The sequence below is a fragment of the Cicer arietinum genome, chromosome 2 (assembly GCF_000331145.2).
Source record: "Cicer arietinum cultivar CDC Frontier isolate Library 1 chromosome 2, Cicar.CDCFrontier_v2.0, whole genome shotgun sequence".
Lineage (NCBI taxonomy): Eukaryota > Viridiplantae > Streptophyta > Magnoliopsida > Fabales > Fabaceae > Cicer > Cicer arietinum.
Window position 1 is genome coordinate 49,102,952 of NC_021161.2, and position 12,190 is coordinate 49,115,141.

Below are 12,190 nucleotides of genomic sequence, written 5' to 3' on the forward strand. Positions count from 1 at the left end.
TTTTGCCATTGTTCATAAAATAGGTATATATATAATATGCTTGGATTGGAGACATAAATATCAATGAAGTCCCTCTCCTCTATAAAAAAAAAAAAATGGAAATCCCTTTCCCCTTCTTCTCTAATTTATTTATTTTATTATGTTTGAGTGATTATTACGAGATTGATTGGTTTTTTATTCTAAAATTCAATTATAAAAAGTATGATGGATCAATAATTATTTTAGTCATAATTTAAATTCAAATATATTTCATATATTGATTTAATAGTTGTTTATTAATTATTTAAGTCAATCATTCAATTAAATTTTAAGATATAATTAGTATTATGTCAATTATTAAAAAAAAATAGTATTATGTCAAAGTCTTGCCTATAAAGAAGATACAAGTATGTTAAAGGGGTTTGTATGTGATGTATGTTACAATAATGCCAAGTTGAGAGAAGCATCTTAGGATGGTGCTGAAGAAAATGACTAAAATAGGAAATGGGTAGGTAAAATTTTAACTTATGTTTTACTTTAATTAGCTAGTGACACTATTAATTAAGGATAAGATTCTCTTTTGTTGTCATTTACTACTAGGAGGATTTTGCTTTGATTTGATTCTAATAGGTTATTCAATAACATAATTTTCAAGTACTACTAGGCAAATGACAGGGAACCTTCCATTGAATCTCACTATCTTCCCTAAATAAATATAATAAATATAAGAAATAAACACAAATTTCTACTTATTCGTTTTTAATCATTTTACACATATTAAAGAATCATTGTAAATAAAAAGATAATAATTTATTAAATTATTAATATTAATAATTGATTTATTTTTTACTATTGTAAATATAAATATAATATTTTAAGAATAATATACATATTAATTAGATAATTTAATTAAAAAATAATAATTCATCTTACATCAAAAACTAAAAATAACATTTATTTTGAGACTTTATTTATTTATTAAAAGTAGACCTATTATGAGATAAAAAAATTATATTGATTGACCTTAAATATATACTCCCTATGCACTTGTTATAAGACAATTCAACAAAGTATACACATTTATATTAAAATAAAATTCTCTAAAAAATTTGTTACTTTATCATATTTACTTCATTTATATACATTGTTAGTATAAAAATTACAGTTATTAAATTAATAAACGTGGTTGACTTTTATCATAACTACTTTTAAAATAATATACATGAATAGTTATGATGTACTGATAGTATAAAAATTTTTATATTGACAGTACATAACAATAAAACTTTTTAAAAATAATAAATTATATAAAAATATTTTTACAAATAAATCATTAATACATCTAGAATTTTGAAAAATGTCTTCTATTAATAGACCACAAAAAGGGAAATATTGTTCTTAAATAAAAATAAAGAGAATAATATATTTTTTAATCAATTAAAATTTATTTAAGTTAAATTACATACAAGAGATATTTGATATAGCCATATAGCACAAAGTTTATACTCCTTTTATCCCATAATAATTGATGTATTTAAAAAAAAAATCACTACATAAAACCACTAGAGCATCTTCAATTGGGGTTTATTTTCCTTAAGATAGAGAGTACCATCTATCAGGTACCTTATTGGAGGGATGAAATAAATGGATCACTATCAAGAAGGGTGGCTCTACGTTCACTTTTTCTCTCATTTTTTTTGACTTTATTTGGTATATTATATTAAAATAAATAAATATTACTAAAATATAATAATATAAAACTATTAATAAAATTCCTTTAAATAATTGAATATTAATATTAAAAAATTACATATAAATAATATATAACTTTTATCCACTTAAATGAAGAAAGCACGTCTCTAAATACTAAAAATATTAATTATATTTATTTCATAAAAAAAATATAAGAACACAAACATAAACACATTTACACATATAAAATTTTATTATTATGATGTAAGAAGAGTGATTGACTAACAAACCGCATAAGCTAATAAAAATCAACTCAATTGATAAAAAGTTAAGTTAGTTCATAGTTGTGGATTCAAGTGTTACCTATATAAGAATTTTTTAATGGATGATTAGAAAATCTAACTATCTAATTTTCTTTAATAAAAAAAATTAGCAAACCGCGTGAGAGGCTAAACATAATGTCATATTAACCACTAATTTTTTTGACCTACCCATATCTTCACAAGGTTCTACATTTTTGGTACGGCAAGAGCCATTATTATCATTCCCAAAATTCATTACCTACTCATATGTCTCCACTATCTCAACTATCTAGTAGGCTCTAAGTATATGCAATTTTTTATTTCCCATAGTGCTATAAAATTTCATTTTTATATATACTATGTTTCAATCAATTTTTGTTGGTATAATATATTTGCTATATGCTATAGTTCTTCATTACAATTCCATTTGTGGATATTGATTAGTTTTTATTTTGATTTTATAACTTATGCATGTAACAATTTTTTATAAAATAGAAATCTTAAGATAAATTCTCGAATTTCTTGTGTAGCTTCGAGAGTTTAATTAATTACTAATTTATTAGCATAAAACAAATTTTTAGAGAAAAGAATATTTGGAAAAAATGGTGAGTAAGAATATCAATTCAATTTGTAGTTGGTTATGCAGTGACTAAAATTAATTTTAATTTTAAATTAGTTAAATGTAAATATTTATATGTAAATATATATAAATAAAAATTAATTGAATAATAAATTTTAACATAAAAATTATATTTGTAGTTAAATTATACAGATTATAGCTTGAGTTGAATGTATTTGTGTGTGCATGTATATGATTTAGTCTTATTCCAAGCTACACTTACACAAGAAAATTGCAACAAAGGAAGGAAAATACACATTTCAAAATCTTTTTTATTGTTTGGTATCCATAAACAATGATAGAAGATAGGAAAATATAAAGTAGATTCTACAATTATTCTTTCTCACCACATTGGAAAGAAGTGAACAACCTTTTAACTTTTTTCAATTTTATCTCTATCTTCTTTTTGTTATACTCTACATTTAGATTGTTTTTTGTCATTTCAATACTATATTATTTTATTTCCTCTTTCTTTCTTTCTGTATAATCAAACAAGATAAAAGAAAGTTTTTACTTTTCATTTCTGTTACCTCTCTTTAACTAAATAATTAAAAAAATTATTCTATTTTCTATTCTCTTTTTTTACTCTCACTTTCCTTAATAAGTACCTAAAAGGAGATAATTAAAAAGAAAAAAGAAATTCAATCAAGACTTTATAATAATTTTTTGTTTTATTTGTATTTAATTTGAATTATTAAATTTTTAATTAAGTTATTCATCTTGATAATATGGTGAATCTTTCTTTAAATGCTTTGTAAGAGTATTATTTTAGACAATTTTAAAATGAAATATAATTTTTCTTATGAAAATGGTGAATAGACTAAGTCTCTTATCAATGACATCCTTACTGCGACAATATTTTATTAGTTTACTAATCTTTTAGGTTGTGGCGTATTTCTTCTCTATCTTCTAAACCTGATCTATCTTTTATTTATTTTTTTTTATTTTATTTACTATTTTATTTGAAGAAATCATTTAGTTAGATATTCATTTCATTTGAGAGCAACTCAAATCAAATCAAAAGTCTCTCACGTTTTCAACAAATGTACATCATCTTTTCAATTTATACATGGTTGATCATCCACATCCTATCTAATAAATAGTGGAGTAAATTACTAATTAAAATTTGCTTTTGTGCTTGGTTTGTGTATTCTTTAGTAAACATGGTATTATTGCTTGGTTTTCCATGTTTTCTTTTTGTATGCTTATCTTAATTTTTCATCAATACTTGCTATGATTGCTTTGGCATTAGGATGGGAGATAAGGTGGCATTTGAGACATAAACGAATAAAATGATTGGTCATTTCTTTGTCAACATTAAGTGGAAGACAATGGAACAAGTCAACTATTATGGCTTTTATCTTGCCATTCTTGGTCTTTAATCTGAACTTGCTACCAACCATGGTTGAACCAATAGATATGTCTTTTAAAATTTATAATAGTATTTTAATAAAATTATTATTTATTTTATTAAAAACTATTTTTTTAAGCTTTAGAATATAAAATTATTTATTAAATTGATATAATTAATTTCGTATAATATTTTTTTTTCAATAGTTGATAAAGTCAACTAATATAATATTTGTTAAAATAATATTAATTTTAGATTAGATTTAGTTTTTTTTTTAAATATTAAAATACGGGTTTTTTTATGAAGTAAAATATTTTTAGGAGGTCTTTTTATTAATTAAAATTTAATTTTTTTTCATAGACTTAAAACAATTACCTTGATGACTTTATCTTTGAACCAACCTGCTACTAATGTCCATTTTGAAATGGCTACTCATTATTTAAAAAATTTACATGAATATTTGAGTTTAAAGAGTACTTGTACACCACAATAATTAAAAAAATTGACACATGTAATTATTTATTAGATCGGCTTTAAAGGTTCAATGAATTGTTAGTATAAACTGTTTAACTGTGACAGTTAATATAAATCATTGATCGTATTATCATAATGAAGTTGCAATCATGTAATGTGATGATAAAATTAATAATGTTTGTTAACTCACATTGTAAAAATTAGTTTATATTATCAAGATATAATTATTTTCATCAAATTTAATATACTATCAACAAATTATATAAATTACATATGTGATTATATAAATAATTAATATAATTTAAATCCAATATTTTTAATAATTTAATAATTATAATTAATCAGTATGGTTTAATATACATACATTTACGAATGAATATAAATACTAGGATAAATCTAAATTTCAATATTCTTGGTACGACGAATGACGAGTATAACAGAATCACGATTTATAAATTTTTTTCTTTCAATACAAGTCTGTCATAGTACAAAAAAAAATCGATATAATATATTGATTGGATGAAATTATGCCGATGAATGGAATTCAATTCAGAAAATTAATTATTCCATCGATTGACATTATAAACCAACATTGATGGGATTATATATGCCAATGAATATTTGTATTTGCCACATAGTTTATAATTAGAATTTAATTTAGTAAAAAAATAATAATCAGAATTTAAATTATATACACTATTGGAAAAAAATTATATAAATATTAAAAAAATTCATATAAAACTAAAATCAAAATCAAAATATAACAAAATATAATTAATATTATTCTATAAGATATACAAACATTAAAAAAAAATAAAATATTTTAAGAGAACTCGATATCATAAAAATAATTTAATTTTGAATTTATTATTCAAATAAAATTTTATGATCAAGTTCGTAAGAATCACTGAGTTTTAAATAAGTTTTAAGATTTTTGTAAAATCATTTTAAGTTTTCATAAAAAAATTGAATTAAATCTTTCAATACAAAGCCAAAAATCAAAAATCTAGTCATAGGTTCTATATTGTTGGAATATTCTATAATTATGTCAATTGTTTGTTTTAATATATATATATATATATATATATATATATATATATAATTATAATGAATACTAAAACACTGTTTAGAAGTTTAATTGTTTCAATTAGAGGGGTTTTCCACTTAAATTTATTAATAAATTTGTCTTTTGTGTATGAATGATGGTGAATTGATGTTTTTTTTTTAGGATTTTATTATTTATAATTTTTGAAATTTAGATTATAAATGTATAGTAGATAAAAAGATTAAATGTATAATTTTGATTGAAAAATAAAAAGATATTTTACTATAATAACATAATAAAATATTATATTTGGTCTTTTTTATAAGAGATCATCGAATGTTAATGTATTTGGTCCATATAATTTTAGTTTGAAATAATTTTTTATTTAAAATTATTTTAATATGATAATTTTTTAAAAAATAATATAACTATAATACATATAAATATTTAGTAAAAAAATTAAATGTCCTTAAAAGTTTAAAGCTATGTGCGGCCGAACCTCTCAAACAGATTAAATTTATTAAATTTAATTTTTATTATAATTATTTTTAAAATCACTTACTTAATTGATGATTAATATATATCGACTATATAAAACTTTTAAAATGCTTGGATAGAAAATTAAACTTTCAAAATTACGTTTCTCCATACTTGTGATGCATATTGTCACTCACACATTTGAATGATTGATGGAGCAACTAAAGAAAATAAATGTTCCTGACAAAGCATAAAAGATTACTACATTCAGGGAATAATAATTACTAACATACGTGGACTCGTGTACTACCTTATTTTGAGCTAAACTATGAACCACTTACCTCTGACACAATTTGTTTCTAGTACTCATGTTTATAGCGAATATATCAAACATTAATTATTATTTTTTGACAGAAGAATATATGAAGATATCATTGGTGCTATATATGAATAATTTTATAAAAATAAACAATATTCTATTAAAGAAACGATATACTTTATAGGTTTTTACATATAAAAAAATATTAATGTATTTAATTTAAAATGTAAATTAAATACATCTAACATATTTTTTATAAATAGAACCCAAAAGGATATACATATGTAGCAAATACATAAAGATATTATTTGTGCATGTATAATTTTAAAAGAAATAAACAAATTCTAGTGAAGAAAATACATGTGAGAATAATTTTTAAATATTACATCAGAGAAATATCTTCTAGATAATATATAATTAAGTAATTGAGTTTAATAATTAATAAATTTCAATTAATGACAAACTATTTGAGAGAATTTAAAATTATACGGATTTGCAAATTTGCATTGATAAATGTAATTTTTTTATTTAATAAATTTAATTTTATTATATTATATTTTAAAAAAACTATTTTAAAATAACTACTATTAATGTTTGTTAAGAGTACAAATATTAGCAGGAAGAGTTGAATTTACATTTTTTTTTTTTGTCTAACTCTTAATTTTCATCCGCAAATTACTATTTTTTAATCATTCAACCTTTTTAAATGGATGATATCTTTATTTTCTACATTTTATGTCAGAGTCTTTACTTCATATTTAGATATAATAACATATGAGCCATCAAGGAATTAACTATTTTTGGTGAAAGTTTTATTTAATACATCTAAAAATATGTCTCTAGAGAAATAGTCTAATAGTTTGACTAGAAACATAAAGGTATATCTATGGATTGGGCCGGTTTTACATTTTAGGCCCGAACCCACCCATACCCGCCCGATGTCCACCCCTAGTTCAATCTAATTGCTGGCACCATCGTTTCTCCCCTCCGATAGCATATATTCTAATAAGTAATAACTATACTGACATTCCCCTATAAAAAAATAAATACATCTAAAAATATTCTAAAAGTGAATTTTGGAATATAACACGAGTTTACTTTCTATACATATCATCCAATCAAATCTTATCATCTAAATATGTCCTAAATCTTATTTCCGAAAATACCTACACAAATATCAAAATGATAATATCTAATAAATTATTTTACATTGTCTAGTCAATAAGCTCGAGGCATGCTTTGATGGTAGTGGAAATAACCATAAAAAAGTTGCAATGATACCTAGGACTTGTTTGATTGTATTTTCCTTTTTAGTTTTTAAAACTATTTTATAAATAAATTTTAGAAAACTGTTTTTAAAAAGAAAATAAAAAAAAAATATATTTGACAACTCCAATTTTTAAAATAGTTTTTTGACTAGAGAGTTAAAAAAACTGAAAAATGAAAAGTAAAACACAATTTATCTTTTTTGTTTTTTTAGTTTTAAAAAGTATAATATTAAAAATAGTTTTACAAAACAGTTTTTAAAAACAAATAATCCAAATAAGTTTTTTAGTTTTTAAATTTTAAAATACTAAAATAGAGTTTTTAGAATGTGAATCAAACAAGCCCTAGTGGTTTAACCCTATTAGATACTAGTATTTCCTATAAGATATACTACCTAGTTACCTATAAATTATTTGCCAATCCTTCATTTTCACATAATCCAAACAACTTAATGACTTCATCTGTACCTCAAATTGATGTTGTCCGTGCATGGATACTCCAAACCTGGAAAAGTTTCCATGCTAGACACTTCGCACTAGTGTTAGAAAAGATGCAACTCTTGAACTCCCAATGGTGCAATTTGAACATTAACATGTTTGAGCCTGTGCTCCTTGGCGAACTTCATTCTCTATGATTTGAGACTTCTTTTCTGATTCCTTCCTTCTTCATTTAATTTTATCTTCTGCCTTTTTCTACACAACCAGTTTCTTTGTTTCACTTTTAATTAGATTCTGTTAGCAGTAACACTGCATATATATTTTTATGTGCTACCCTAACTACTATATATATGTTTTTTATCTAGGTTCCCAAGAATGGAGTCCCTAGCAAAATAAGTTATCACAAGAATTCAAAGTTCAAACCTTACCATGACCCCAAATGTGACATTTTTTGGTAAAACCAAGGTACCCACACACACAACTGCGAAGACTACCCCTCAAGGTATCTGAGATTCATTTGCTAACATATCCAAAATATGTTTTTCCATACACACTGACCAGAAACCAAACACCCAACCAAATAATTAAGCAACCCTAGCATCTACCACTCGTGTCACACCATATTAGTATATTAGTAATGTGACATACAATTTTTAAATTAAAACTAAAAATTGTCTACAAATGGCCTCAAATGAATTATCTTCCTTGCATCGGAAAGCATCTGAATAGACTAGAGGGAACAGGAACACTATTGTGTTGTAAGTATATAATAATACCCTGAAAAATATGGTGATACCCAAGCTCTCAAAATTATCAATACAATGAAGCTAGAAAGCATGTTGATAACAACAATACCAAAAGCCTGAGATCAATAGATTTGGTACCGGATTTTTGTGATTTTGACATAAATCAATGAGACTGAGGTTGACATTGATCAATCATTAAATGTCAATTGGAGGTAATACAAAATAATTAATAAGAATTTTGGTGCAAATTCTAACTTCTAAAGAAGGAAGGAATAAAGAAAACAGTCCATTAAAGAAACCCAGGCATAAAACACCAATTGATTACTTTGCACACCAATAAAACAAGAGTTGGTGATGTTGAAGTTTATACGGTTTCAACAAAGTGAGCGAGAAAGAATAAAGACTTTTTGAATTGTCATTATAGTCTGCTTTTGATATGATTGATGATTATGATTTCATACAATAATGCTTATTTATACTTATAAAAGTAACAGACTCGAAATCCTAATTAAATAGGGAAACAGATCATGATAATAACAAAGAAATATGAAAATTAATCTTAAGTGGTAGTCTAAGATACTCAAAAAATAATATCAAGGTATTACAAGACATTTTTGTATCTTCTAACAAGTACAAAAAACAAATATTTCCGAATGATACAAAGCATCATAGATTGTGCTTTCAAGAAAGATGCAAAGAAGATAGCTGAGAGGGAAATTGCAAGGTTGATGTATCAAGTCAAACCCTTTTAAGTTAACTATAATATTTTTGTTGCAATGACACATGCCAATATATGGCACTGGCATGAAACTCCCAAGCCTTTAAGAAATGAGAAGTCCATTTCTCAAAGAAAGTGAGAACATTTTCAACTACCGAGATAAAGTGCATCAAACATGGGATATTCTATCATGGCAGGTGACTTCAAAGATCTAAGAGAGATGCATTCTACTAATTTCTTTGTGAATAACCTACCTAGTGGGAACAAAATATTCATGGTGAAATAGCAAAATCCAGTGTCATGTGAAACGTATATAAAATAAGTGGGAACAACAATCCCATATCATAAGCTTCGTCTCTAATTGTACAAGAGTCAAGACTATTTGGATTTCATCAAATAGATAATCATTGGACAAATGAAACTCAACAAATGAGTAGTGGGAAATCAATGATACTACACAAATGAGTAGTTTGAGAGTGACACTAAGAGCAACTACTTTATTGAAATGTTGTCATGACGCATGAATCAACTGATTAATTTTTCATTCTGCGTGACGGCAACTAGCTTGAAAAGAGGATAAGAAGCAACGTTCAAACTTCTTCTAAAATACAATATGACAAATAAGATGATGTATAAAAGCTACCCCCAATATCATAGCTAATGCCGTTCTAGTGTGATAAATAATACAAGGTGGAAACATATATTATTCCTAATGCTTCCACAAAGAAAAGAAAAAAGGAGGGGAATAAGAGATACAATGATTGCTCTAAAATAACAATTAGATGGAGAAAAAACAATGTGTATCGAATGTAATCCAATTTTTAATTATCAGACAAAAATAACAAGATTCTTACCAAAATTGTATGAACCCTTCAGCATCTGAAAGACGTCAACTGATTCTCTTTGAATGAATATATGCTAGTATTCTCCGTTGGATAAAATCATTTTTCATACATTTCTTCCAATTTTCTGCACAATTTTCTGCGTTGTATAAAATCCTTTTTGGGACATTTCTTCGCTCCACTGCTTAGCCTCATCTCTTCTCCCATTATTTGCGAAACCATGTACCATGATATTATAAGTCCAACCATTAGGCTCATAACCCCTTTGACGTATCCTATCAAACAGCCTAAGTGCTTGGTCGAAATCAAAATCGCTTACTCTTCTCAGTAGCAGATTGTATGTGTAAAGGTCAAGCGGAAAACACAATGCTATTAATTTCTCCAATTCCTCAATAGAATGGTTTACTCTGAGACAACCAGAAAATGCACCAATGACAAAGCTCAGTGTAGAAATAGCAGAACTTTCTCCCTCTTTCGCTCCTCTTGATTGAATACATGTATCATAGACTTCCTGTGATTGCAAAGAATGAAAAAGAAGTATGTTGCCAAGATAAGAAGTTAACCTGCGTCCCGTTTTCAAGTACATATGAACAAGATTTATCGCTTCATGATATCTTTTCAATGAACAAAGCTTCTGCACAAGATTCTCATAGCATCCAATGCCTGGATTTAATCCCGCCTTTAACATTTCAAACAACAAATTGTGAGCAATGTCAACCTTATTGGACTTGCAGAGACCTTGAATCATGGAGTCATATAATCTTCTACTAACTGCACCCTGGTGCCGGATACTATTAAAGAAAGTCAAAGCATCAGCAAGCCTACCACTTTTCACATAACTATTCAACAGAAGAATTTGAGAAGAAACATTGGGCGCAATGTTATTCCTTAGCATCAACTCAAATATTTCCCTGGCCAGCTCTGTCTTATTAGCACGCCCAGCTCCATCAATGAAAAAGTTGAAAATCTTAATATGAGGTTTGCCATGAGTCAGCATGTCCAATAAATTGAAAACACGTGACATTGGATTATTCATTTCAAGTAGACTGCAAATAACAGCTCTGCATACGGACCGCGTCAGAAAAATTTTCTTCTCTTTCATTTCAACCAGAAGACGAGCAGCAATATCTGCTCTATTTGACTTAACAAAACCCATAATCATCTTACAGTAGGCCTGTCTAGCAGTTGCTCCGTTAAGCTCCTCGTGCATCAAATAACCGTCTTGTACTTTTCCAGCTCGGCACAAAGCTGATATGAACTTGTCATATGTGGCAGCGCTCGGTGTAAAATCCCTCTCTAAGGCAAGATGGATCAGTTCCTTCATCTCATCAAGCTTAGACTCTCTACACAAAGCATTGGCGAGTGTGGTATAGGTTTGTCTATCAGGAAAAAGACCTTTACTGATAGAAGTTTTGAACACACTGTACGCCTCCTGAAGACTCCCATCCCAACACAAAGTAAGTATCAAATACTTGTAAGCCATTTGATTCGGATTCAGTCCAAACTGAGACCTAGATTTGTACAATTCGAGCGCGACATCCACCATCCCAGCTTTGCAAAAGAAACACAATACTGCATTCATGGTAACCATATCAGGGGGAGTACAAGACTCAGTCATATCCATCAACAAATCATAAACAGTGTGAAGTCGGTTCTCCCTCAAAAGCCTACAAATCAACATGTTATACCTTAAAGAACCAGGAACATACCCTTCAGAATCTCTCTTCTGCCTAAAAAACTCCAAAGCCTGATCCAACCTACCGCCCTTCACAAGACCCTTTACACAAATACCATAAGCATGTTCCAAAGGAACAAAGCCCAAGTTCTCAATCTTCCTAACCAACTCAACAGCCTGCTCAAACCTATTGCTCTCACACAAAGCACCAACAAGAAAACTCACCGCAGAACCATGCAACTCTTTCC

General features: G+C 26.6%; 1 protein-coding gene across 1 annotated transcript in view; it reads right to left on the reverse strand.

Annotated features, from left to right (window-relative positions):
- Positions 1-7,425: 7,425 nt before the first annotated feature.
- LOC101492612 (pentatricopeptide repeat-containing protein At1g71210, mitochondrial) overlaps positions 7,426-12,190 on the reverse strand; it is a 5,954-nt gene continuing 1,189 nt past the window's right edge. Inside the window, 2 exon segments of the mRNA XM_073365195.1 lie at positions 7,426-8,231; positions 10,280-12,188. Coding sequence (XP_073221296.1) covers positions 10,374-12,188 — 1,815 coding nt within the window. The 3' untranslated portion in view covers positions 7,426-8,231; positions 10,280-10,373.